Below are 27,193 nucleotides of genomic sequence, written 5' to 3' on the forward strand. Positions count from 1 at the left end.
GTATTAACCACCTCCTTACATTTTTCCCCCCTCACCTTCTGCTTTTCCTCAGTGTGCTTGGACAACTGTAAGCATAGTGCGTGTAGCCTCCAGGGCCAGTGCTGCCATGACCAGTGCCTGGGCAGCTGTTCTGAGCCAGGTAATGCAAGTAGCTGTGTGGCCTGCAGGAACCTCCAGCATGGGAATACGTGTATGGAAAAGTGTCCTCCTGGATACTATGTCTTCAGGGGCTGGCGCTGTGTCAGCTTCTCCTTCTGCCAGGTTGGTAATAACTAAAATTCTTAAGACGTACTCTTACAATATTTAGCTCAAATGTGGACACGGTAAACTACAGATGCTGGTTTAAGCATTTGTGTTTGTTTTTTTGTGTTGTTTTTTTTTAATCCAGGAGCTCCACAACCAATGTAAGCAGACTAAGCAGTTGAACCAGGACCGAGACTTGGGTTGCTACGAATATGTCATCCACAACGGGGCCTGTATTCCAGAGTGTCCTTCTGGATACACCACTATCAACTCCACTACGTACGTCTTCCACACATACACACACCCCTTTAATGCTACCATAAACACTGCTGTGTTATTGATGGTGGCCAACATTACATGATCGGAGATGTAATTGTCTCCCACAACAAATCATCCCTCTGTGACAGTGGATTGTGGTCACTCAACACACTCAATAACCTTTGCACACAAGAGATGATTGTGTTTGGAAGTTAATCAAACAAAAAAGGGCGGGAGTATTTTTCCACGATGGAAAGTCTCCCCTGTGGAAAAGCAGCTGGGCTGCCGAGGACAAATTACGTCGAGACATTGTAGAGGTGCAAAACATCACCTGCAACTCTGTTTGCCTCGTTATCAAACGTAAACAGTGCTGTTTAGCTGTTTTAAGCATTCAGGTTTTAGGATTTACAAGCAAGTGCAGTGTCAATGAAAGACCACGTTCTTATAATGTGGATACCATATGAAAAAGCAAAAGCTGATGGCTCTGTCAGTTAATATTGGTATATGTTAATAAGTTGCACCAAATGCAAAGTTGCTATATAGGCGTGAGACTACATAATGTCATAAATCCTCTAATCTCAATTGCTGTAAATGAGTCCGTGGTGTTTTCACAGCCTCCATCACATTCTGTTCTCCATGATTACACAGCTGCATCCAGTCAAATCTTTCCCAAGCTGACATAAAAGGACAAAAAGTTGTCCACAACACTTTAACATTTTTTACTTTTCATATGCCGAATGAATCCATTAACTTAATTTACCAAAACTGGGTTTTGTGTTGCATACAAAACAATTTTTTTGATCAGCATGGAGCAATGTTTTTAATCATGTTAAAGTGTTGATTATTTTGGAAACAGTGCACTGGGGTGAGATAATGTGCCCAGGTCTTTATGCACCTAATGGCCAATTATTTTCTTATTGAAGGGATTATTCAGTGTTCAGAACCTGAACTCAACTTAACAGTCTGTCTGGGACCTGTTTATGTATTATGGTTGAGTGATTCCCATGAGATTATTTCATGTAAAATAATAGCAAATAGTAATAATGATTGTTGGTTGATAGTCAGGACTTGGTGGATGTTTTTAAGCCCACTCAGGGTAACAAGCATGTACATTGGCAGGGGCACTGCCATTCATAGCTGGATGACAAATGCTTTGGGTGTACAGATCCTCTGTAGTAGTAGTAGAAGTAGTAGTAGTAGTGGTAGTAGTAGTAGTAGTAGTAGTAGTAGTAGTAGTAGTAATATAAGTCAGTGTTTAAGGTGGTTAAAAGTACTGAGGTGAAAGATCAGCGGCCCAAATCCCTATTATCCTTAAGCACACTCAACCGCTTATCTTATTGTAAATCCCCTCTGGATAAAAGTGTCAGCCAGGTGCCGTGAATGTAACAGCAATATAAAAAAAAAACAGCCTGCACCTCACCTGGTCCTGTTTAGCACACAGCTTTGTCTGCATGTGCAACAAGCAAGGGCATGACCTTATTTAGCATTCTCACTTGAAGTAAACGGGGGTAGAGGAACATCACTGGTTTCCTCATTTAGCGCCAGTAGCTGTTGCTAAACGAGGAGGACACGTATTTGTTTTGAGGCCAAGCATGTGTTTTGAGACCGCTCCTGTTTTCATGCTTCCAGAACACATACACAGGTGTGTGCAATGAGGATAAAACATTTTTCAGGAGAAACGTGATGCAGGTCACACTCCTGTTGTTAAACTAAACAGCTCTCAGTTGCCAGTTCAATTAAAAAAAAAGATCATATGCCAAGTCACATACCAAGAAGTGGTAGACTTGTTTATTTAAGCTGTGACAAAAGACTTTACTGAGTACAAGACCACTTTTTGTTGGTGTAAAGACAGATAGAGTGACAAGTTAATGGAGTGTGGGGAAGAAAGTAAGCTGGCGATTGGGTGAAAAAGAAGCACTGAGAGGTGTTGTTCTAATAAGAGCAGGTTGTATTCTGGAGACGTCTGCATCGCTTGAAGCCGTAGGTGGCCGGATGATTGATGGTGTTTGTGTGTTTCTCGTGTACCTGTGAATATATACGAGTTTTTGGCGTATACATGTGTGTGTGTGTGTGTGTGTGTGTGTGTGTGTGTGTGTGTGTGTGTGTGTGTGTGTGTGTGTGTGTGTGTGTGTGTGTGTGTGTGTGTGTGTGTGTGTACATGAGCGCACATGCATTTGAGTGTTTGTGTGTGCCGAACGTGTTTGTGACTACATTAGCTCGTTCCTAGTACAGCGTTTGGTCGGGTTACTTTTTCCAGGTGCAGGCTGGGGGAAACGTCCACTGTGTCCAGATGGAGAGAGGTTTATATATATAGAGAGAGAGAGATAGATTTATTAGGTAAATAACACATACACACACACACACACACACACACACACACACACACACGTGCACAGAGCTTTAGTACACCCAGCGGAAATGGGAAGAACATTTCAACCAAACATTACTTTTTCCAAAATGTATCTTTTTTGTAAGAGAGAGATTGACTTTCCCTTGCATGCTGCCAGCCCGCAGGGATTATCAGGTGCTTAGACAGAAAAGAACATTGCTTTAAGTCTCAGTCATACACCCTTGAGGCATGAGGCAGAATGGCGTGTGTGTGTGTGTGTGTGTGTGTGTGTGTGTGTGTGTGTGTGTGTGTTTGTTTGTGTAGTTACGTATAGATGTATGTGTGCACACATTATGTGATAAACAAAACTTTTTATTTTCGTTGGCATTCTGACGCAGTTGCAACATCAGGGGGCCTCTGTGTGTCTGTTTTGCTGCTCTGGTTATAGCAAGAACAAGCGTCATCACCACAGCAGCTTAGCCTGGCAGAAGCTACACCCAGACAGACACACACACGCCCAGACAGTCAGGCAGGCAACACAGATTGTACATATGAGCACACACACACACACACACACACACACACACACACACACACACACACACGGTTGGCATCATGATTTTTCCGTGATGCCAATAAACAGTAAAATACTACCTGCCCTTTGCTGTCTGTCAATAGTATAATGCAAATTTAAGTATCTGTAATGTACGTCTGGATGTTTAGTTGCATTAGGGCTGTCCTCAACCAAAGAAATCCTTGACCAACACTGTGATTTTTTTCCACCAATCAATTAGTTGATTTAAAACTGAATTTCTCCGTAAAGAATCACACAAAAGCACCTCTTTAAATCTTGTGTTTACAATGTATCCTTCACTTGGATATATTTCCTCCCTGTCTTTGTCTGTCTCTCCAGCCGTCCCTAAAATCTACTGAATAGAGTTTGCTCATCTTTCCTGGACGCTATAGCAGTAGTACAGCTGTGTGTGTGTGTGTGTGTGTGTGTGTGTGTGTGTGTGTGTGTGTGTGTGTGTGTGTGTGTGTGTGTGTGTGTGTGTGTGTGTGTGTGTGTGTGTGTGTGTGTGTGTGCGCACTTGGTCTGGTTCCGCCAGGCCTGGGCCCAAAACCAAACCCAAGCGTCAGCTGCGGCCTCTGTTGCAGATGGTTCTAGCAGACCCTGGAGCCCGAGTCATGGAGTTCAGCCGGACAGATAAACACTGTCTCTTTAAGAGCTGCCATTGGACCCAGCCTGTCTGCCTGTGTGTCTGTGTTTTTCACTACAACGGCCCAAAACATTCTTTCTTTCTACACTGCAACTAGAGCATTACTTTGGAGAATTTGAATATACGATTTTCTATGTGGGAGAAAGAATGAGAATTTTTTTTTCTCACTGTTTTAAGAGATCATTACAGTATGTTTCCACTCGCCCAGAAGTCTTAGAGGGGAAACAATTATTTGGCCTCTGACTGACATAAATTATTAAGAGTTTGATAAGATGGAAACTAGGAGAAGGCAGGTGTGTAATCGGTCATTTGGCTCTGTGTGTGGATAGCAAAAAGCCAGACAAGGACCAAACCACACCCCTGGGACTTCATGTCACCATGGTGAATGTCATCCATAGCATGGCCTGGCTGTTAAGGGGAAAGGTAGGGGCACAATTTTGGTGGAGACTGTTTTTGTGTGTGTGTGTGTGTGTGTGTGTGTGTGTGTGTGTGTGTGTGTGTGTGTGTGTGTGTGTGTGTATGCTTCCTGGAAAGGGGGATTATGACAAGAGTTGCATAAACATAGAATTAACTCAGGGTGAGCTTACAAATGGCAGTGCATGCAGAGCTTGCATGGTCCCCGCAGCGAACAACAGCATCCTTTGTTAGCTGTTCCCCGGGCACAGGGGCTGCTTTGAAAAGGTGCCTGTTAATGCTGCTGTTTGATGTCATTGTCTCCTCTACTTTGAGTTTTGAAAGCCTGATTGGACGGCTTCAAAATCCATTCTAGTGAACCAGTGTCACCCCCAGCCCTCTTATTTGTAGATGTATTTTTCAAGAAAACAGATCATTTTGACCCAACTTAGTTTTTTTTCTCTCAGAGCAGCCCCCTTAAAAATACGTTGGGTGTGGGAAGCTATCACTCAGTGGTGTTAGGAGCGATATACTGAGGTTTTTTGGAGCAGACCAACAAAAAAGCAGCGTTTTAGTTTACGTCTAAGGCAGACCTTTTGTGGTTAGGGGTGTCAAGGCTGGAAGGGGAATTAAAGGGAGGGATTATGTTCTTTCGAGAGGGCTTCAGAAAAAAAAGTGTTCATTTGTGAATGAAGCATCGGATCCCTTTTCTCCATGTGGCGTGTACCCGGCTCACTAGACAAGGCCTGCCTTTTGTGAATGAATTTGCTGAAAGGCAGCACCATCAAGGCCTCATTGCTCAGTATACGTGTGTGTGTGTGTGTGTGTGTGTGTGTGTGTGTGTGTGTGTGTGTGTGTGTGTGTGTGTGTGTGTGACTACGTGCACAAGCACATGTTTGCAGGGAGAGAACGCCACTCAGAGAGCTGAGAGAGGGGAATGCCTGTTGGGAACTGCAGCTGGTGTTTCAGTCATGTTGTTTTTGTTATTTATGATTGTGCATTTGTGTGTGTTGCATGTGCGACAGAAGTAATTGAAGCAAAGGATGATAAAGCTCTCTCCTGTATCCCCCAGTGCTAATAAAAATGAAGGAGGCTCAGATGTGGATGAGAGATTGCGTAATCTAATTCCACTGCTAAGAGCCTATGGATTCATTATGGGATTTATCAAATTAATTGAGAGAATTATACAGATTCACCTCTGAATACATCATCTCATTCATTGAATTGCGAGCCTCTGTTTGATTGTCTCTCATTTGAGATGAAGAGTTTGAGAAACCTTACGTTCATTATCGTTGATATCTAGTTAATTATACATCTTCCTCCCACATCTTTGGTTATTTTTAATTTGATATGTAGTGAAGTCAAATAAAGGATGTGCTTTTAATGAGCATGTTTGTTATATTTGCTTTATATGGAAGGCGGAGAACATTAGGACCGAGACGTAAAAACAAGAATAAGCGGAACACAAACTCAAACATGAAGCCAGATGGCTGCCTGCATATCAGATTCAGAATAGATTGTAACAACTAGAATAAATGTGTGTCAGTTTAATTCCACTAAACAGATTCACCCTTGTTGTTTGAAAATGCCACGTCATCCCCGGTCCCAGCTCATGTCACACCAGTACGTCACTGAGCATTCCTGCCTCATACCATTCAATTATGCGTCATTCCATTTCCAATATGAGCACACAGAAACATTGCAGCCTCTGTAGTTTTGTGGCTTTGGAATGTATCGTGGACAATAATCCCATTCTAATTAAATGCCAATAATGTTCTTGATTGTCTGTATTGATCTTCAATAAGGTTCTCTGCCCAGCATATCAGCGAGTATTTCTTTTTGGTGGCTCTAATCTGTGCCTCTCTCCGTCTCTGTCTCTTTCTGTAGGTTGACCTGTTTGCCATGTGCAGGACTGTGTCCTAAACTGTGTGCGGGAAATAAGTTAATTGACTCTGTAACTTCAGCCCAGGCTTTGAGAGGCTGCACTGTTCTCCACGGCAACTTGATCATCAAGATTCGAGGAGGGAGTGAGTACTACTACACCTCACCATCTCGAGGCTTTGGTTCTCACAAAGTCTGTCTCCTTCTCCCTCCATCGCTCAGGTTTTCAGTCAATGTTGCTCTCTTTATCGGGACTTCTAGCCATACTGTCTGTGTGTATCCCCCTGTACATTTCGAATGTGTGTTTGTCTGACCGTATGACCATCTGTATCTTTTCTGCCATCACCTACTAGCTATCTGTATGACCAAATGTCCATCTCCTTGCAGATAACATTGCAGCTGAATTGGAGGCTAGTTTCGGCCAGCTTGAGGAAATCACAGGCTACCTGACTGTTCGCAGAGCCTACGCCCTGGTCTCCCTCTCCTTCCTCCGCAAACTACGTATTATTAGGGGGGAGCATCTTGAGGGAGAGTAAGTCTCCTCTCCTCTCCTCTCCTCTCCTCTCCTCTCCATTTAGATAATCATAGTGTTTAATTTCTTCACCCGTCTTCCCTCTGTCTCTCTTAGGGTCTTCGCCTTCTATGCGCTGGACAACCAGAACCTGCGTGAGCTGTGGGATTGGTCCAAGCACAACCTGACCATCCATCGCGGTCGTACGTTCTTCCACTACAACTCCAAACTTTGCATGTCTGAAATCAGAAAGATGGAGGAGGTGACGGGAACAAAGAAGCACAACCAAAAGAATGACATCGCTGTACGCACCAACGGGGACCAAGCCTCCTGTAAGATAACCAGAACGTCAGACTTGAGATTGTCATCTGATGTTTGCCACTTTACTGATAACATTTGTATTAATGTTCTTAATCTGCTCTAGATTTCTTTGTGCTAACAACCAAGTGTTGGATGAAATAGAATACTGTATCTACATAGAAAGCCTTCCTTCAGGAAAAACACAAAACGCATACCCTTAACTCTACATGCATTTTGCAGGTCTAATCTTTATGGTGTGCCATATTATTTAAAATGCAGAGAAATGCTGTTTATGTGTTTGTTTCTAACCATTATGACGTGATTGTCTATACCTCAAAAGCAGAAGCAGTGGGGTGTTTGATGTTCTACTGCTGAGCATTGTCTGTTTCACCCATTAGGTGAGACCAAGCTGCTGAAATTCACCGTGATCAAGACCACATCAACTATGATTATGTTGAAGTGGGAGCCCTTTTGGCCTTTAGACTTCAGAGACTTGCTGGGCTTTATGGTTCTCTATAAAGAGGCGTAAGTATCTGATAAAAATCCCTGGATTGTTTCATACCATGGCACATCACACTGGGTCCTGTCTTAACTGGTTTTCCTCTTACATCAATGATGGGACATCCTATGTTTTTCAGTAGCTTTAAATTTGCTGAAACTAGGATTTGCTCGGGGGTTCCTCAGGGTCAATTCTTGGATCTTTGCTTTTTAATTTGTACAAACACATCAGTCATATGCAGATGATGCACAGCTGTCTGCTGATGGTCTTAGTCCTATAAGCAAGCTGATAGGATCAATATCAATTACTGAATGTCATGAACTCTTTTACAGCTGATTAAAGACGAGACTGAGTTACTAGTATTTTCATAAAAACAGAGTCAGGAAATGTACTCGCACCTAGAATCACTGTGTGTGGAGTACAGAGAGCACATCAGGAGTTATTCTGGACTAAGCTTTGAAAAGCATGTCAGTAAAAAAGGCTTTTGCTCACTTGAAAACATATCTAAACGTTTAGCATTTTTATCTCAAGTTGACTCTGAGAGACTGGTTGATGCATTCAACTCAACCATGTTAGAATACTGCAACGCTCTCTTTGCTGCAGTACTCGGAACAAACAATAGAAAGACTCGAGCTAGTTCAGATTGCAGTAGTCAACGCATTACTCCAGTACTTAAAACACTTCAATTGCTGCCAGTGAAATACAGAATCAGTCAAAATGCTACTTATAGTCTTAAAAGCAAAAAAATGTGCCTTTATAAATACTAAACGTATTTCCTTAACTTGCCAAATACGCTCCACTGATACTTCTCACTGTTAGTTTGAAGCTGTTGATCCATGGTTCTCTGATCTCTGTCTTTCCCTCTGCTCCAGGCCGTATAAGAATGTGACGGAGTTTGATGGACAGGACGCATGTGGCTCTAACAGCTGGGTGATTGCTGATGTTGATCCTCCATTACGTTCCACGGACAGCAAGAAGGCGGATGATCCGGGGCACCTGATCCGACCATTGAAGCCCTGGACCCAGTACGCCATTATGGTCAAAACCCAACTTTCTACATCTGATGAGCACCAGGTTCATGGAGCCAAGAGCGCGATCATCTACGTCCGCACCAATGCCTCCAGTGAGTCACACCACTTAAAGACATACACATACAAGTTTGGTTAGGTTTAGGAAAATGTGTTTTTAGAGACTTTGTACTTAATTTTGGCCGTTAGATTTGAAGGAAATTGTCACTGACTGTAGAAAATATCTGACTTCACAATTAGATGATAAATAAATTATACAGAATCACAATTTCTGGTCTTGTGTTAAAAGTACCCTGTGGAGTTTTTTCTTGTTATGAACACAGTTAAGTTTACATTTAGTCTCACCCGAACACAATGGACCACATACAAGAACATTTTTGTGTTCTTATCAATAGTTTTCTCTTATTTATTTTTTTTAAAGTCAGATTCAGCAAACACTCATAACTTCAGATAACTGTGTAAACATGATGAATGCAACCTGTGCATAAATTAGCATACATTCATGATAATTGTAAATTAGCATAATGAACATCCCGATAATACTATAAGGCTACACGTCCTACTACCCCATATGTCCTACCGGCTTTCAGAGATCCATTAAGGAAAGTATCATTCTTAACAGCACCTGCAGTGAAATTTAGGAACCTGCTAAAGCCAAGAAATGGGGTAAAATAACTCACCTGACTCACCTGAGAGTCGTACTGTCACTAACATAAAGAAGAAATGGTTCAATTTGAAAAACATCTCGCCAAAGCAAGGCGATCGATGACTACAAAGAGAGGGGTTCAAATAATTGTATTCCTTTTGCAGTTGTAGATGTTCATATTATTTTTTAGTTTTCCATAAATGAATAAGGGGGTGCATTTTTTCCACATAGGACCAAAGTTGATACATACATCACCATTACAGTCCTAACTGTTGTCTTCCTCCATCCCCCTCAGAACCCTCCGTGCCTCTGGACCCCATCTCCTCCTCTAACTCCTCCTCTCAGATCATCCTGAAGTGGAAGCCTCCCACCAGTCCTAACGGCAACATCACCCACTACCGCGTCATCTGTCGTAAGCAGTCAGAGGACAGCGACCTCTACAAGTTTGACTACTGCCTACAAGGTCCGTATCCACAGGGTTGATCTGTTCAAATCTGCCCAAGTGACTGCAAGCAAATCAACTGCTGCTCACTTCACATTTGTTTGCCTGGCTTTCCCTCACGCCTATTTCTCCTGCCCAGGAATGAAGCTGCCGTCTCGTACCCCGACCCACCTGGACAGTGAGGATGAGCAGAAGTGGAACCACACAGACGAGCCCACCTCAGGGGGCAGGTGCTGCGACTGCCCCAAGACTGACAACCAGCTCAAGAAGGAGCAGGAGGAGATAGAGTATCGCAAGACCTTCGAGAACTACCTCCACAATGCAGTCTTTGAGAGCAGGTACACACCCCGGATTGTAATTAAGTGTTACAATTCATGACTTTTTTTAAATGTTTTATTTCAGAGCATGTTTTCACGCACTGTACAGCGGTGTGGTCAAAACTTTAATGAACTTTGTGCTTGTTTACAAAGCTTTTTATACATTCCAAATTCTGCACATTTAGCGTCATACCAAATGTAGCACCACAGGAGCTTCTTGCTTTGTTAGTTGCTTGTTTGTGTCTGTCCAGCCAGACTCAATCACGCCCCTTTTGTGCCAGCCACCATGATGAGTGTCTCCAAACAGCTCCGTGCCAACTCTGTCTTGTCCATTCGTGCGTGTGGTTTATGTAGACCCTTGTTTTTGTACAGGGCACTACTGTGGGGGGCTCAGGATGGGAGGTGCTGATTTTCTGGGCCACGGCGCCCCTACCCTCTCCCCTGACACACACAAACACACACACACACACACACACACACACACACAGAGTCTCTCCCTCCGCTGTAATTACTGTGCCCATTATCATTCATGCCAGTCAGGGGCTCAGTCATGCAGACTGCCATTTGGACGCACACAAACACTCAAACTCACACACACCTCAGCTGGATTTTGAACCCATGCTGTTGAATCAGCCAAGGTCAACTCCATACACCCGTAGTACACAAAGAACTCCTCATGCTCTCTTTTTCCATCACGCAAATGGATGCAGGAAGCTTCATATTTTTTCTTCTGCATGAGCGAGTGTCGGTTCAACATTAACTGCGCTTCCCTGTACAGTGGAGGAGAGGCTTCACCGCAGCAGCTTGGGGTGGAGTGTTCTACTCAAGGACACTTAAGTAAGGTGGACCTGCTCATTGGCACCTCACAGTGGTGGGGGTTGGTAGTTCTTCCAGCAGGGCACTAAATGGTATTTGTGGATAAATGTCATGCAGTCAGACTTGCTACTCACTGTAAAGGTTAGTGTGGGCAGAGGTCCTCACTGGCCCACTCCACACAACCGCTCTATCTGCCATGATCTAATTCACATAAAAATGCTTTTGACTTTTGTGTTGATAATTGATTCTGACTTTTCTGGGAGACATTTGTGTTAAGAGGACTTTGTGTAGAGGCTCTGAAAAATAACACTGCCTCCTTCAGGTTTTCAGTGGCATGTCACCTAACTTTTGCTCACTGCTTTACCTGTTGCTCTGTTTGTCCAGGCCATCTCGTCGCCGGCGCTCAGTGGGAGTTGCCAACGCCACCCTTCCCGCGTTCTTCCTCACCACAGCCCCCAGTCTGGCTTTCGGCTCCACCACAGCCACCCCTGAAGACGAAGACGAGGAGGGATCCAAGGTCTCACACAGTTTGGATTTTTGCACCATACGGATTTGTCATTCTTCTGCTAATGTCTGTGCTCATCGTTTTTCTGTTTCCCCTCCCAGATATCCTTTTTAAAGACGCACATGTAATCTAAGAAAATCTATATTGATGCCCTTTTAGGTGTTGCTCAAAATCAGAGTGAAAAGGGAAAGCGGTCCCCTGAGAAAAAATGTATTTCCAATTCTGTAAATTTCCTTTAACTTTGTGAACCTCTAATTTACTTTCTGAATCATTGAAAGCAGATTACATATTTATGTTTTTGTCACTACCGGAAATAAAACAAAGGAAAATCAAATTCCTTTTCAGTTCAGCCTCATAAAGGCACAGGAAGCTGCTATTCTCCATGAAATCACTGTTCAAGTAATAACGCCTCTCTCGTCTTTTCTGCTCAGGTGGAGCTAAAGGTGTTTTCAAAGGAGTCAACAGTCATCTCCAACCTGCAACACTTCACCAGTTATAAGATAGAGATCATGGCCTGCAACCATGCGGCGGACCTCAAACGCTGCAGCCTGGCTACTTATGTCAGTGCTCGAACTATGCCAGAGGGTAAGAACAAGTAAAAATCTCACTCAGGAAATGTTGATTTAATTAAAGGTAAAATGATCAGTTTTAGTTGAAAGATGTTGATTCAACTTCATGGTCATTTTGGCAACTGAGTATACATGCTTTTGACAGACTTACAAGAAGACACACAGTGACATGACCGTACACATTTAGCATTTACCTTTGTATGAAGCATAGAAAGGGCTATAGGGGATCAGAATAAACTCCAAACAGTTTAAACATGTATGCATGTCACATGTGCACCCAAACAAATGTTTCTAGAGGCAACCAGGGACAGAAATTGCCAACTAGAACAATGTGAAAATGCAGTGCTTTATTCTGCACACATGCTCAGTGCTTGTCTTTTAATGTCGTACCTACAGAGAAAGCAGACGACATCCCAGGCCTAGTGACCCATGAGATAGTGACGGCCGAGCCTCCCTACGTGTTGATCAAATGGAATTCCCCTCGCTCCCCGAACGGCCTCATTATTCTGTATGAGGTGTTCTACAGGAAGGTCGGAGACTCAGAGGTCAGTACCAACCATCCCCGAACTTTTGAGAGAGTGGTGATGCAGGGAAACAGGGCAAGGAGGCAAGAGACAAGTGCAAAAGAAAACATGAATGAAAATGCTGAGAGAACCAGGACTTATCTACGTAGACTCTGGAAAGTGGAGGCAGACGGGAAAGGTTTTCTGTATAAACTCAAATTCTGTATATTCCTTATATGCTACCACTGTGGGTGTGTTTGCGTATTGTTATACCTGTGTGTTTGTGCACAGAAGTGTGATTCTGTGCATGTGTGGGTTGTTGTTGTTGTTGTTGTTGTTGTTTACTTGCTGTAAATGTGAGAATTCATCTCTCATTGCTATTCATTGCGGCACTGCCTGACCCTAGGAGCCAGTAGCAGCTCTGTTACCATAGTGACAGAGGCAGGAAGGAAGACTCTAATGCAGTGGCAGGGATGGACTGGCATCTCAGACGACATCTCCTGCACTGCACTGAAAACACACCACTCACTCACAAACACACCCTGCAGCTGAAGCAAACCGATCAGAATTTGTTTTAACTTGACATTTAGAGCATGTCAGGGGTTGAAATTAATTATTAGTTTTTTTGCACAGTGGTGGCACATGGCAAGACCTCAGAGTGACTGGTTTAACTGGTTGTATTAACTGTCCTACATGCTAAAAGTTGTGATTATTCTAACAGTTTTGCAGGTTTTTTTCTTTGATATCTGCCCCCTAAAATAAAAATGTATAACAATGCTGTTGTTCATTCAATGTACAGTATATTTTGTAATTCCATCAATCAAAAAATATGTATTTTTTATTTTTATTTTTAAGCAAGACCAAAGTGTTATTTCTTATTTGGATTAAATGAAGTTGGTGGAGGAGCATTATTAAACATTCTTATTGGAGTCAGCCTAAGATGAATAGTTTTTATATATATTTATGCTATAGCATCCTTAGGTAGGCATGTAGGGATACCTCCCAGCATGCACCAGGACAACAGATGCACATAAGTCTCATTTTATGTGTGTTTCTGCATTTTCATTGAAGTTAATTGTGATCCACAATGTTTACACTTTTTACATGCTTATTGTTGTACAAAGACAAATGCACTATTGGTGACATGTGGCATGTGGTGGACCCAGGCTCTTCATGTTGTCTTGAGTCAGGACACCAAATCTAAAATCGCTCTAGTTCAATAGGCCTTCTACAATGATCTCATTATTACGTTGAGTCAAAGTTAATTTCTTTCAGTGTGCCTTTCCAGTGATCATTTCAATGTTATCTAAAGGCAACACTTGGTTTCGAAACGTCTCTCTTTGCGCACTTTATACTTCGCAGCTTTGTAGTGAAATCTGTGCTCCCTGTCATTATTCCTTGTGATATCTCGTGCTGAAGTGTTCTTTCCATTTTTTTCCAGGTTCACACAGCTTGTGTGTCACGGCCGGCCTACCTCAAGTCAGGTGGTACAAAGCTTTCGCTTGTGCAACCTGGAAACTACAGCGTGAGGGTCCGCGCCACCTCCTTGGCGGGAAATGGCTCTTTCACAGAAACCACTTACTTCTTCATGCCCAATTGTAAGACCGGAGGCTACATGTCTGACTTAACTGAACTTGCATGTCATGCATTATTCACACAAATCTGGGAGTTCATAAACTGCCTACATAATTGTTCATTAGTATGATAAGATTTTTAATAACCAAGGCCTATATCAGCTGTTTTGCACATTGACATTCTTTAAAACAGATCTGTCTTTCATACTCTGCAATCTTGCCAGTAAACTGACCGATGGCTTCTGTGATTGTTACAGCGGATCCAGGTTTAATTTGGATTGTGATGGGTCCAGTCATCTGCTTCATCCTGCTGCTGTTCGTCGGAGGCGGAGTCTTTGTGATTCTCAAAAAGAGGTAAGATCTTTGATCGGGATGATCCACCATGCAGGATATATAAACTGAGCAGATTACACTACATGACATCAAAGAGGGAATGGTTCTTATTTTGATGATAAACCTATAGTGAGACTTGAAGAAGTGGATGTTCAACTTGAATACCTTGAGCCCAGTAGCTATCAGGAGTATGTGACAGGACAAATAAACAAGACAGATTCAGCAAGAAGGGCCGAACATACTGGAGAAAGTTCACATTGTATAACAGTTTTCAGCGTCTCAGATGCTTTCTGTTGTCATGTTACAGGCAAACAGAAGGCCCGACAGGACCTCTTATCGCCTCCTCAAACCCAGAGTACATCAGCACCAATGACGGTAAGAATAGCACTACACAACTGCTAAGATTGGGAAATACAACATGTTGTGCTTTTTCCTGTATTTAAAAGCACAACGTGATGATTTGTGAATGTTTGCCCCTTGCTTTGTGTAGTGTACGTTCCTGATGAGTGGGAGGTTCCCCGGGACAAGATCACGGTGCTCAGAGAACTGGGTCAGGGCTCCTTCGGCATGGTGTACGAGGGTATCGCCAAGGACATCATCAAAGGAGACCCAGACACACAAGTAGCCGTCAAGACGGTCAATGAATCGGCCAGCCTACGCGAGAGGATCGAGTTCCTCAACGAAGCCTCCGTCATGAAGGCTTTCAACTGTCACCACGTGGTACGACACTTCATAGTGCTTTTCAAACTGTTCCTCTCACAGCTTCATCACTGACTAACAGGCACACTGGCACAGCTATCCGTACACGTGTGAATTATTGTATATTACAGCTTTCCATCATGTGGTTGAAACCAGCGAGAACATGTATGACTCATATAATCATGACTCGCTTGTTGTGTTGATTCTGCCATATTGACACACAGTTTGACTCCAAAAAGAAATGTTCACACTTGGTGAGCAATTGTGCCTACCAATATATTTCATTTAATAGCCTCCTAAGCACCAATTAAATTGCCATATGTTGTGCTGTCAGCTGTAAAAAAAAAATCATGTTGAGATGTATGGGGGGCCATTTTTATATTATTTACCCACAGATGAAGAAGAGAGCGTTCACATGATAGCAACAGCTTATGAATGTATTAATCTTGTCTGCCTGGTTAACAGCAGGATTGTTTCTCTCAAAAGTAAAATAATTGAGGACATCCTACCCACACTGAAGTCAAGTACTGAAATGTTAAAATCTAGCATGTTAAATTAAAAACTTTTACTGATGGTTTGAGGGTTTTTACAGCCACATTTGTGGTGAAGTGTGGGAATTGTCATTTTCATCTAAATGAACAAAACCTCTCAACAAGAGATGAGGTGCTGGAGTAGGACTGGTTGTTATTAAGTGTTTACTAGTGTAGTCAAAGGAAGGGTAAATATTGTAAGTTCACATGTGTGTGTGTGTTTTCTCTCTATGTAGGTACGTCTGTTAGGCGTGGTGTCCAAAGGTCAGCCGACCCTGGTGGTGATGGAGCTGATGACCCACGGTGACCTGAAGAGCTACCTGCGCGGTCTCAGGCCGGACTCTGAGGTATGCAACGCAGAAATCTCTTCAGGTGGACATCGATACAGTTACAGGATGCTTGCTTCTCATATTTAAACACATCACTGACTGACGTTGTAACTGTACTTTTGTGTGTTTTTTTGTAGAACAACCCCACAGGCCGTTCACCACCTACACTGAAGGAGATGATCCAGATGGCTGCAGAAATTGCGGATGGCATGGCCTACCTCAACGCCAAGAAGTTTGTCCACAGAGACCTGGCAGCCAGAAACTGCATGGTGGCAGAAGACTTTACCGTCAAGATTGGAGGTACTTTTGCTTGTTTGTTTTGTTTTTGTTTTGTTTGTTGTTCATATTGCAATTGCAGTTCATCTCGATTCGTTGTGTGTTGTAGTTGAATGACTCTATCTCTCTCTCTCTCTGTCTCTCTCTCTCTCTCTCTCTCTCTCTCTCTCTCTCTCTCTCTCGCTCTCTCTCGCTCTCTCTCGTAGACTTTGGTATGACCCGAGACATCTATGAGACTGACTACTACCGTAAGGGAGGTAAGGGCCTGCTTCCTGTCAGGTGGATGGCTCCAGAGTCTCTGAAGGACGGAGTCTTCACTGCCCACTCTGACTGCTGGTAAGTCACAGTTCTGCAGCCGTTATGCTGTCTTTGCAACCCTGATGACTTTGCTGGTGCCTTTTTGATCACATGTGGTTGTATGTGTGTCTGCAGGTCATTTGGCGTTGTGCTGTGGGAGATCAGTACGCTAGCAGAGCAGCCTTACCAGGGTTTATCCAACGAACAGGTCCTAAAGTTTGTCATGGATGGAGGATACCTGGACCGGCCGGATAACTGCCCCGAGAGGATGTGAGTGAATACAGACACGCCTTCACTGTCTTCATCCTTTAACTATATCTTGAATGGATAATGTGACACCCTATCCCAGACGTTTTAAGGATTTTTTTTCTTCTTTATAAAGCTCTTGCATCAGAACAGCAAAATATTGTGTAAAATAGTAAATCTGGAGTAGTTTCCTACTGCTCACTACTGCATGGAAGACTACTGCTTTGCCTTAATCTTGGTTTGAATTTGTACAAATACCAATATCACAAACATTTTTATACCCAAATGTTGCATCAAAAGGTACACATTTTTTCTCATAGAGCTCTCTTTGTGTCTGGGGGAATTGTAGCCTCTGAGTAATTCTCTTATACAGTACTTCTATTTCTGAGTGTGCCTAAGGAGTTGAGGGCTTAATTGAATGATTTAAATGAATTAGATTTGGTGTAATATAGTCCTGAGGTATGCATTAATGGGTTCAAGCTTTATATGCCTTTTTCTCCCTTTTCCAGGCACAGCCTAATGCAGATGTGTTGGCAGTACAACCCCAAGATGCGGCCGTTGTTCCAAGAGATCATCGAGATGCTGCGGGAGGAGCTGCACCCGTCTTTCCAGGATTTTTCCTTCTTCTACAGCGAGGAGAACAAAGTCCCCGAGACAGAGGAGTATGACCTGGACCTGGACAACATGGAGAGCATCCCACTGGACCCGTCTTCATACTCCCAGAGAGAGGAGAGCTTAGGCAGGGACAGCGGGCCCTCGGTGGCCCTCAGGGGGAACTATGAGGAGCATGTCCCCTACACACACATGAACGGTGGCAAGAAAAACGGACGAATCTTATCGTTGCCCAGATCCAGCCCTTCCTAACATTTCCTGTTTCCTAAAAGACCTTGTTTAACCTCCCCCCCATCATCTTTCTCTTCCAGTCCATTTTTTTCTGTATCTTTCATGTTCCTCTCATCATTTTCTAATGATTTTCGTATTCTTGGAGAAGCCCTTCAAAAACGACACAGATCTCAGGACTTTTTATTTTCTTCCTCGTGGCTGCCGCACACAGGCAAGCGAGGGATGCAAACATGGTGTAACTCTTTTGTAACTTCCTCAACAACACATCGGACTTTCTATTACCATATTACCTATCTATTGTTTTTCACTATTTGCCACGTTTCCAGGACTCCTTGTGATGGAAACAGAGAAAAAACAAAACTGTGAACACAACAAACCTTAGACAACCAAGAAGGCTGCTTATGCTCAACCTCCTCCAGACTTGTCCCTCCTTTTCTCCCCACCAATCTGCATTTCCACATTTCTGTGCTTTGTTTTTGTTTTTTTCTCTCTCTTAAGTGAACTCTTTTTACTCAGATAGTGGCCTTTTTGTATGTGGCCTATAAACAAAGAGAAGTGTCTATCAGCGCTTGTACTAATTTCCCTTTGAACAATGACTTAATCAGTTTGGAACAGTGGGATGACTTTTCAAAGACTTGATTCTAGAACAAACATCTATTCCTAGAGGAATGTTTTCTTATTTTTATTTTTTTTTGGTTCTGCAGAATTCCAAACTACACACAGATTCATCGGGTGTTTGGTGAATAGTTTTAATTTATTTGCTTTTATTGTTATTTTCTCTTCTCCTCTTCTGTTCCTCAGTTTTATTTCTGTGTCCTCACTATATGGCTGAAGGATATTTAAACAGTTAAGAATTTGACAAAAGAGTTCCTCAGACTGACCAATAGCTGCTGCTTTGATATATTTTAGTGGGTATATAAATATATAAATATATATAATATATATAGTATATATGGAATATTGGTATTTATATACCAGTATTTCATATATAATATATGGCATATTGATGTTTTTGTAAATAGTTCATATTTGTAATATTTTCATCAGAAGCTTTGCTTGTATTTTGTTTTGCCAGGTTTTTTCTTTCTGGGTTTTTTAATTTTCTTATTTTTATAGCCCAAGAAATCACACTAATCTACCATCAGTGCTCTCTGTGTCTTAGGCCTCCAGTCCCTCTTGAATAGTCTCTGTTCGCGTGGATGGGAAAGGAGAAGGCCCACGAAATATTGTCAACTCACTGCATCATTTTTTTTAAATTTTATTTTTAAACCGTGTTCCCTCTGAGAGCTGAGGAGGAAACTTTACTACAGCAATGGAAAAAATACGAAATAACCAAAAAAAAAAAAAAAGCTTTATAAAAGGGGTATGAGGTCTTTCTAGGTGGAAGTGCACCTGATGTTTGTTTGTCTCTGTGTCTGCTGTGTCTCTCTGGTCAGATCACGCTGGAGCTGAGGTCTTTATGTGTTTGTTATGCTGGTTGTCCGGGTCGTCGTTAACTGTCAGTGAGGTTAGAGAGTGTGGAGAGCTCGTCCTTTGCCTGGTGATTGTACTTCCTTGTGTTGGCGTAACAGTGATGGCTTTTCAGTTGACTAGTGTGGGTGCTGCTTGGATATCAAGGCAGGATGAGGAATTAACTGCAGCTCTCAGCCAAATGCAGGTGAAGTGAAACAATGAGGCCCTTTTTTTCTTCTATCTGTCTGTTCTATGACTAGCATTAAACGCCCTCATTATTTAAACCATAGAGCAGTAGCCTTCCCTTCACATCTCACCTGAGATCTGGTTCAGTTCAGGACCTCAGTGTTAGATGGAAGGTTCTATTAATTTCACACATTATATTCACCTCTCATTGTCATTCACGTTTTGCTCTGCACCACACACACACACACCTCCTGCACGCTCTCCCTCCTCAGTCTTCCTGAGGCTTCCCATTGGCTGCTGAACTCACTGCTCAAAATCAGGCTATTGGAAATTTCCACGTTTTGTGGTCGAGTGGCTGGAGAGAAATACGGAAAGTTCCAACTGTGTTCAGAGTCCACAGCAGGTAGTGGAGTGAGGGGCAGTCTCTCTCTCTCTCTCTGAGAGAGAGAGAGAGAGGGGGAGTGTGTGAGTGATTGTTAATCCTATTATTGTCTCTGCTATCACATGCAGTCGGGCCGTCGGGACACAGTGTGCAGCAGCTATTTCACTCAGGTCTGACATTCCAGGGTTTAGTTGGAACTGCTCGTTCCCTCGTTGTCCCCCCCTCCCCTCGTTTTGCCTGTCTGTTGGCAAAGCTGTTACCATCACCACACCCCACCAGATTCAGAGCACACACATGAAAGACTTTGTTTTTCCTCCTTAATAATCGAATATCTGAAGTTTGTCCCTCCTTCCTGGAATCAAAAACATTCCTATCAACCATACCCTTACTCAGAGCTGCAGAAAAATGAGTTGCTGATGGCTCATTAAGATCATTAATTTACTACGACCTTTATTCGGAGCCCAAAGGCTTTCAGATCCTCCATAATCGCTCCTCTCTCACTCTCTATCAGCAGCAGTCGATGGTTTGGGAGGGGATAGTCAGCAGACCTTTTTTTTCTGGACACAACGACCTGTGTTGTTGCCAATCTAGCCGAACAGCATTCAGCACTTATAGTATAGCCAAAGTGTTGGCAGCTTTCTGTCAACAATGAGAACCCACAGAATCAGAGTCAGAGAAAGCAGAGAAGCTGCCTCCATATTTTACCAGTGCCTTCTCAAACCCAGAGCCACGTCCAGGCTAGTTATGTCGGCTAGTAACACACACACACACACACACACACACACACACACACACACACACACACAGGCCTCTGTGCTCTCTCTGCATTTCTTCTCATGAGGCAGGAGAGGCAGAGAAATTGTAAAGCTGCATTTACATTTGTGTTTGTAGGGTTGCAACTTTGTTCTTTGCTGTAAGAGAAGTAGAAGTCTTTGGGGCGGTTTTATTTTTAGATTTTGTATTATTGGTTTTAGCTTGTTGCCAGCGTCAGGTCTGAACACTAATGTTCACCTAGTGCTTTAGCGGTGACACTGTGGATTGGCCAGAGTATGTGCTGTTGCGCACTCTTAGGCGCCCGAGGTTATGATGTAGATTTTAGCTAATTATTCTGAGGAGTTACAATCTTGGGCTTTTGTACTTTGTAAATAATCTGTGACATAGTTTGGAAATAAAAGCAGAAAAAAGATATATAAAAAAATAAAATCTGATGCCCGTCAGTTTTGCGTACATGACAGAAAAAATGGTGGATCTCAGCTGTGTCGCAATTTCACACTACATACTAATACTAAATTCTTATTTTGATTAGCAGTTAAGTACACCTTTGTATACACTGCATTCTCTAAATCCAGTTAGAATTAGTATGTCCTATGGAAGTGGGACATCGCTCTCGTCTCCTTGACCTAGGTTGCTTATCTTGTGGTGGTGTTCACATGCATATGCAATTTTTAATTAAGATGGTGCCCATATCTTTGAAATACCAGATATTTATTTTATTATGATCATTGTCATTGTATAAGAAGAACACAGTTAGCTTTTTAGTCAAGCATTTTTACAGTGTTTGAAAGTAGAGCAATGTAAAAGCCTAGTTTGTTATTGTACAGGTGGTTTAGCTGATGGTGAGCAGCAAGAGTGCTAGTTAGTTAGTTAGTTAGTAAGTAAGTAATTGTCGTCGTCTTTGTGTTTTGGCCAGAGTCTACCTCAGTGCATATGGAGGAATCAGTCTAAAGAGCCTAAATCATCCCTGTCAGTCTCTCAATATCCGATTATTTAAAATAATATCACTTTATCATACATTACCAACACTGCTAATGAATTCCTTTCCCTCGTGGTGTATTAAACCCCTCTCCCTTCTTGTGTGTCGGGGGAAGCTGTCACTGGCCCCTGCAGTATGTGCATATTGTTGAGATATTTTGGCCCTTCTCTGTTTTTAAATGTCTTGATTTTGGAGTTTAGGGATAAGTGTAAGATATACAACTATTATCCCTCCCCTCATCATTTTTCACCCCGAGCACTTATTAAACGTGGAACATAAGGCAGTTAATTGGCTTAATGGACAGTCATTTTCACTGTTGCTACAGTTTATAAAGTTACTCAGAGGAGGCTTCCCCGGGCGCTGGAAGAAGCAGTGTAGCTTTATTGTGTATATTTGCCTTTTCGGCATTCACCAATCCTCCAGACTGTGTGTAGTAGTGGCTGTACTGGTTTCTGGGGATGTGACATTATCATGAATCTCTTGGCTCTGAATGCATATCTGTGATCACCCGAGCTCAGCCCTGGACCCTCATGCTTTTTTGAAATCACATCTCGACTACCCTGTTGTCTGGTATTAAGCCCTACTCTTCTTCCTCCGTCTGTCAATCTGTCTCTTTGTGGTCAAAACGGTTAGCGTTCAAATCCCACATCTCCTCCAGTCGTGGTCGGTTTATTTGTCTGTTTCTCTGTGCTGATTTATGTTTTGTATATATATTTTTTCTACTGTGAATATCAAGAGATAACCTTTGTTTCCTGTCAATGCCATGGATTGGGTCTGTTTTGGCTGATCAGGACACTGACGTCTGAGCTGGTTAAAAAGTTTTAAGGAGGAGGACTCTCCTCTACAAAGGAAAAAGAGCTGGACTGGGACAATCCTGTGTGCCATAAGAACTATTAACAGACATGAAATCTAGATTGTAACTTTTCGTCTCAGGGAGGCGGCCTGATGCTTTGTGGTTGGAGGATAAAGAGGACGAGGAGGAAGAAGAGCTACCTACCTACCTACCTTTTATCTGCTCTGAAGCGCAAGTTCACAGCATCCTTGCAAAAATCAAGGACAAGTTTTCAACAACAAAAACCCAAACACCCTTTTCATAAATCTGAAAACCTTCTGCCCTTTTGAAGATAATTAGGAATCCTCTCTCTCTCTCTGATGTGATGTGGTTTGGACTGCCCTCCAGCGGCTGGATGGAAGCATTGCAGGTCAGGGGTGGCAAAGCAAACAGGGCCCCGACCCCATAGTGCCTTGCTCAGACTAAAAGCCCGCCTGACCCTTCCCACCCATTCCACTCCCCTCAGAGCAGAAACGTGTCTCCACCAATCACTACAGAGGATTTCAGCTGTAACTGCAGAGAATATGTTCTCACTGCTTGGTGGGAAAATGCTGTAATTTGGATTTTATGACAGTTGACCGTGTGTCTCTACTCTGCTAAGATCTAGCTTGCTTTGTGCATAGAAAACTAATCGTCTTTATCAGCAGATAATTTGACGCTTACTGATTTTGCTTCTTGTCATCAGTCTGTTTTGACAGCAAGGCCCCAAAAAACATGCAAAGACCCATGATTAGCAACAAGTGATTGCAATACAATTTTGGGATTCCCATTTTAAATGCATTTTGAAAATACAAACAAAAACAACTCAACTGTAAATAGCAGCAAATCCCCTTAGCCCCCCTAAAAACAAAAGTACTTGATTTTTAGGGAAGTTTAGGTTTGTTTTGTTGAACTCTGATGACCTAAAAAGCGGTTGGACAGAGTAGAGTATGCTAATAATACAGCGCAGGGTGAGAACAAAGCATTGTATGTATTATTGTTTTGTTTTAAAGAAAAGAAAAAAGTATTACATTTTAGAGATGTTGATTTCTATTTTTTTTAGCCAAAGTATGGAGGGCAAATACAATTACTTTTTCTGACTGTAAACTTTTACTACTCTTGTACATTATGAATTTAACATGGTTATCAATGTGTATATAACTTTTTTTCTAAATTTAAAAGGATAGATTTTTCTTTTCTTTTCATGACACAACCCACTACACAGAAAAGCAGAGTCAAGTCTGTCAAATGTATTTAACAGGAGCAGCACAACTCCAGTCTGAGGGCTTACCCCTGTGTAACAAGACATAAACAGTACGTGGCCTGAAACGTTTCGCAATGAACCCTGCTCTTAATCCAATGCATGTTCTGAATGTTGTCATGCATTTCAACCACCCCACCCAGCCACAGTAGCATGTCACCCATAAAGCCTTTCTTGTGTCACAAATATGTCACCTATCACAGATGTTGTTGTATGAAATTGTTTCTGACAAAATGTGTTTAGTTTGCAAATGTGTTTGTTTTGTTTTTTTTTGTATGTGAAAAACTGGAAAAGACCACTGCACATCCTTTTGAAGAAGAGGAAACATGAGTGATAAAATCCTTAATAAGCTAAAAAAAAAATAAAAAAAGAGAGAGAGAGAAAAGAGAAAAAAAAAGAAAAACTGATGGTTCAACAACCATACATCTTTAAGTTTAGACTGTAAAGCTGGAGGTGTTAAAGGAATACTTTGACATTTTGGGAAATACGAAATTCTAGTGTCTAGTGAGTTTCTAGAGTCGGGTCCCGACAAAGGAATTGTTCCTTGAAAAGCAAACCTCCTTTGTTCCTTGTCCGGATTAACAAGACATAATGAGTTAACCAGAGTTAACCAGAGTCAGGCTAGCTGTTTCCCTCTGTGCGACGCTAGGCTAACCCATGGCTAGCAGTGGCCTTTATGTAAGGGACAGATATGAGAGAATCTAGCTCTCTGCCATTGAGGGAACACATGCGTATTTTCCCTAATATCAAACTATTCCCTTTGAGGAGGCTCAGCATAAAGGTGAAACACCTTCAGCTATGAATGAATTAAGTACTGTCTGACAGTAGTGTTGTGATGAACTGTTCATATATGTGTTATTGATCAGGGAGAGATCCGCCGGTGTTTAAAGGTAGGCGGGGGGGGGGGGGGGGGGGGGGGAGGGGTGTTGCAGGTGTGGTGACGAATCTGAGGAAAAGCAGCTTCTTCTTTAGTTTTAAGAGTCATCTGTCGGTCCAGTGGTCTGCTCCAGTTTATACACCAATACCTTTATATTTATCTCGATCCTGTTTCCTGTGCTGTGCGTTGTTTAAATCAATGGATTTGTGTCTGTGTTGTCCTCTGTTGAAGTCTTTACCACGGCTTTCTTTGTCTTTGATCGCTGCTCCTCCTCCTCCTCTCTGTGTCCTTCAAGTCTTTCTCTCCTCAGTGCACATAGGTGGTCCCCAGAATGCTGTGTGTAGTCTTGCAGGATACCTCTTTATCAATGTCATTTTATTGCCGATGAATATGCTGATGTATTAATTTTGGGATATGTTGTGTATACATTATGATGAGACATCGGTGTGTATGCAGACAGCAGGAATATGTGTGTATGTACAGTCCAAAAAAAACCCAAACCCGCAACCCACAGAGATTGCTTCATCCCTCACACTGGATCCAAATGTGCCATTATCTTTATGTATCACAGATATCAACATATTGAACACACACACACACACTCACACAGACAGAAATACATGCATATTGTACAGGATCAAAAATGTGCCATGACTAAATGAACGCTTGACAATTTATTTTTTCTATGTTTTCAAAGGAGAGCCAAGTAGTGACATGTACAGAAAATGTTGCAATGATATGAAAATAAAAATCTTGCTGTGTGTAAATTATTCAACAATTAACTGTTTATATTAAAATTATGAATAAAATTATTGGAGAATATGTGTTGTCTTGTGCTTTTTAACTGAACTAAGACAGGCAGCCAGAATATTCCCACCTTTTACCTTACAGGTATATACGACCATAAGACTAATTATCGTAAGTTGAAAGCTCGGGAGATGATGTTCCCAAGTACTCTACTTGTGTACGATTTTGAGGTACTTTAGTATTTCCACTTTATGCTACTTTATACTTTTACTCCACTACATTAGTTTGATAGCTCCTGGTTATATTATATATTCCACAAGCATGTCATTTTATGTATATGATGACCTTATAAATATGATGTATTGCTTTACATAAAACTGCCTAGCAGTGTATAAAATAGTTATCTCCACCTAGACCAACTACAGCATTAAAAAGCTGCTTACATCAGTAGCATGTCACCCATTAAGCCTTACTTGTGTCACTAATATGTCACCTATCACAGATGTTTTTATCTGAAATTGTTTCTGACAAGAGTGTTTAGACCCTTGCACATCCTTACAATATCCTACAAAGGGATTCTTTTGAAACTGTGGCATTGCTACTTATACTAAAGTCAAAGCTCTGAATACTCCTTCCATCATTTGTCATACACTTTTAGCTTTGCTTTTGTTCTTTCCTTCATGTTCTTTTTCTGCTTTTCTTTCCACAATCCGCACTAACAAGTTCAGCAATAGACCTCTGGCTGCTGGCTGCTGTAATGATCAGGTCGCACAACCTAAGTGCCTTGCTCAAGGGCGTCTTGACAGTGGCTGAGAGAGAAGGTTTGAGTTTTTGCTACACACTCCTTTGCCAACATGTTCCTATTTTTACCTGCTCCCTGCAATCTTGATCTTCTTCATTTCAGAAGCAATTGCAAAAGAAAGAATGAAATCAATACATGAACCTCAAACTTTTTTCACAATGCAATATTTGGATATCAGTTATATTTATTGAAAGAATGTCTGACATTTTTACTGTACTGTTGCTGTATAATTCTACCACACCTTGTAAACATTCTCTCTTAATGTATTGTGAGCCCATACTCTCCTCACTGCTTGTGAATTGTATAGCAGGGGACAACCTCAGGCCTGTTGGCTAATTCATGTGAGCCTTCACGTTCATTCACACAGCGAGGTCTCAAAAGTCAAAGATTACGAGCAGTGGTACAGGGTGCATCGAGGCGCGATTTTGACGAAGTAATGCTCGGACTGAAACCACTACAAACGCAGCTAGTTCCTCCTAACCCAGTTTCTCTGGGCCGTTCACGGGGGAGCATAAAGCTGCAAAACATGAACATGCACAACGCAAGAATAGAGATTGGACTAATGAAAGTCACAAGATAATGCTACAACTCAATGATGGGTGGATATGTGTGCACTGAATCATGAATGCATCGCTTTTTAGTTTTAGTTTTGCTTAATCTGTCACAATGAAATGTGTTTAAGAGTCTGTGAGTTAAGAACAAAGGTTTATTGTCAATAGGTCACTCATTGTAAACACAAGACTTCACAACTTTCACCTATGCCATAGTGCTGTGTTACCGTCGAGTGCGTGAGCTGCCACAACACATATTAAAGCAGCAGCCATGTGTGAAACTGTACATGTCGGCCATTCACCATGCTCTCAGCTGCACAGAATGAGAAAAAGAGGAAGCGGGGTTGAGATCCTGTGGCTGGCTGCTGGCTTTCTGCAGTCAGTGTGAGGGCGAGCCCGATGTTCACGCAGAACATTGTCAGACCTGAGGAACTTTAAACCACCTTGTCTCCTCTCTTCTGCCTTGTTTAGGTGAACAGAGAGGAGTATCGTGCTGCCATCTGTTACCTATCATCAAAAGTAAGTAGAGTTTATTTTGCTTTCCTGAGTTTTGAGTTTCAAAACAGAGATCTGCAAGCAAGGGCCCAGTTCCTTACTTGCCTTTGTCTATGCATCGTCTGAAATGTGAAGCACTTTTCTGAGGCAGAGTTCTGTTTTAGTACATTTCTACTTGCCTTCTCTGTGCCAGTGTTTAGTTCTGCCTCCCCTGTCTGTGGGAAAGTAAGAAGACTTTTCCACTTGATGTGCAGTGAGCTGAACTTGACAGTCATCCGTAGTTACACTT

At 42.2% G+C, this 27,193-nt stretch overlaps 1 protein-coding gene across 1 annotated transcript; it reads left to right on the forward strand.

Annotated features, from left to right (window-relative positions):
- Nucleotides 1–95: 95 nt before the first annotated feature.
- LOC137870271 (insulin receptor-like) lies at nt 96–23,806 on the forward strand. The gene is made up of 21 exons (XM_068707366.1): nt 96–261; nt 389–522; nt 6,331–6,470; nt 6,712–6,856; nt 6,953–7,167; nt 7,534–7,660; nt 8,507–8,757; nt 9,604–9,771; nt 9,890–10,088; nt 11,268–11,400; nt 11,820–11,973; nt 12,354–12,502; nt 13,902–14,058; nt 14,292–14,388; nt 14,675–14,742; nt 14,858–15,087; nt 15,833–15,943; nt 16,063–16,225; nt 16,408–16,537; nt 16,634–16,768; nt 17,254–23,806. Exons 1-21 carry the CDS (start codon nt 193–195, stop codon nt 17,606–17,608), a joined length of 3,330 nt encoding a protein of 1,109 aa, XP_068563467.1. The 5' UTR covers nt 96–192; the 3' UTR covers nt 17,609–23,806.
- The last annotated feature ends 3,387 nt before the right edge of the window (nt 23,807–27,193 follow it).

The sequence above is a fragment of the Cebidichthys violaceus genome, unplaced genomic scaffold (assembly GCF_023349555.1).
Source record: "Cebidichthys violaceus isolate CVI_PGR_0920_01 unplaced genomic scaffold, fCebVio1.0.p SCAF_13, whole genome shotgun sequence".
Lineage (NCBI taxonomy): Eukaryota > Metazoa > Chordata > Actinopteri > Perciformes > Stichaeidae > Cebidichthys > Cebidichthys violaceus.

Coding starts and splice junctions, on each gene's coding strand:
- LOC137870271 (XM_068707366.1), top strand. CDS start 193: ATGGAAAAGTGTCCTCCTGGATACTATGTCTTCAGGGGCTGGCGCTGT. Junction 11,401..11,819: donor AAGACGAGGAGGGATCCAAG/GTCTCACACAGT, acceptor TTTTCTGCTCAG/GTGGAGCTAAAGGTGTTTTC. Junction 16,538..16,633: donor ACTGCCCACTCTGACTGCTG/GTAAGTCACAGT, acceptor GTGTGTCTGCAG/GTCATTTGGCGTTGTGCTGT.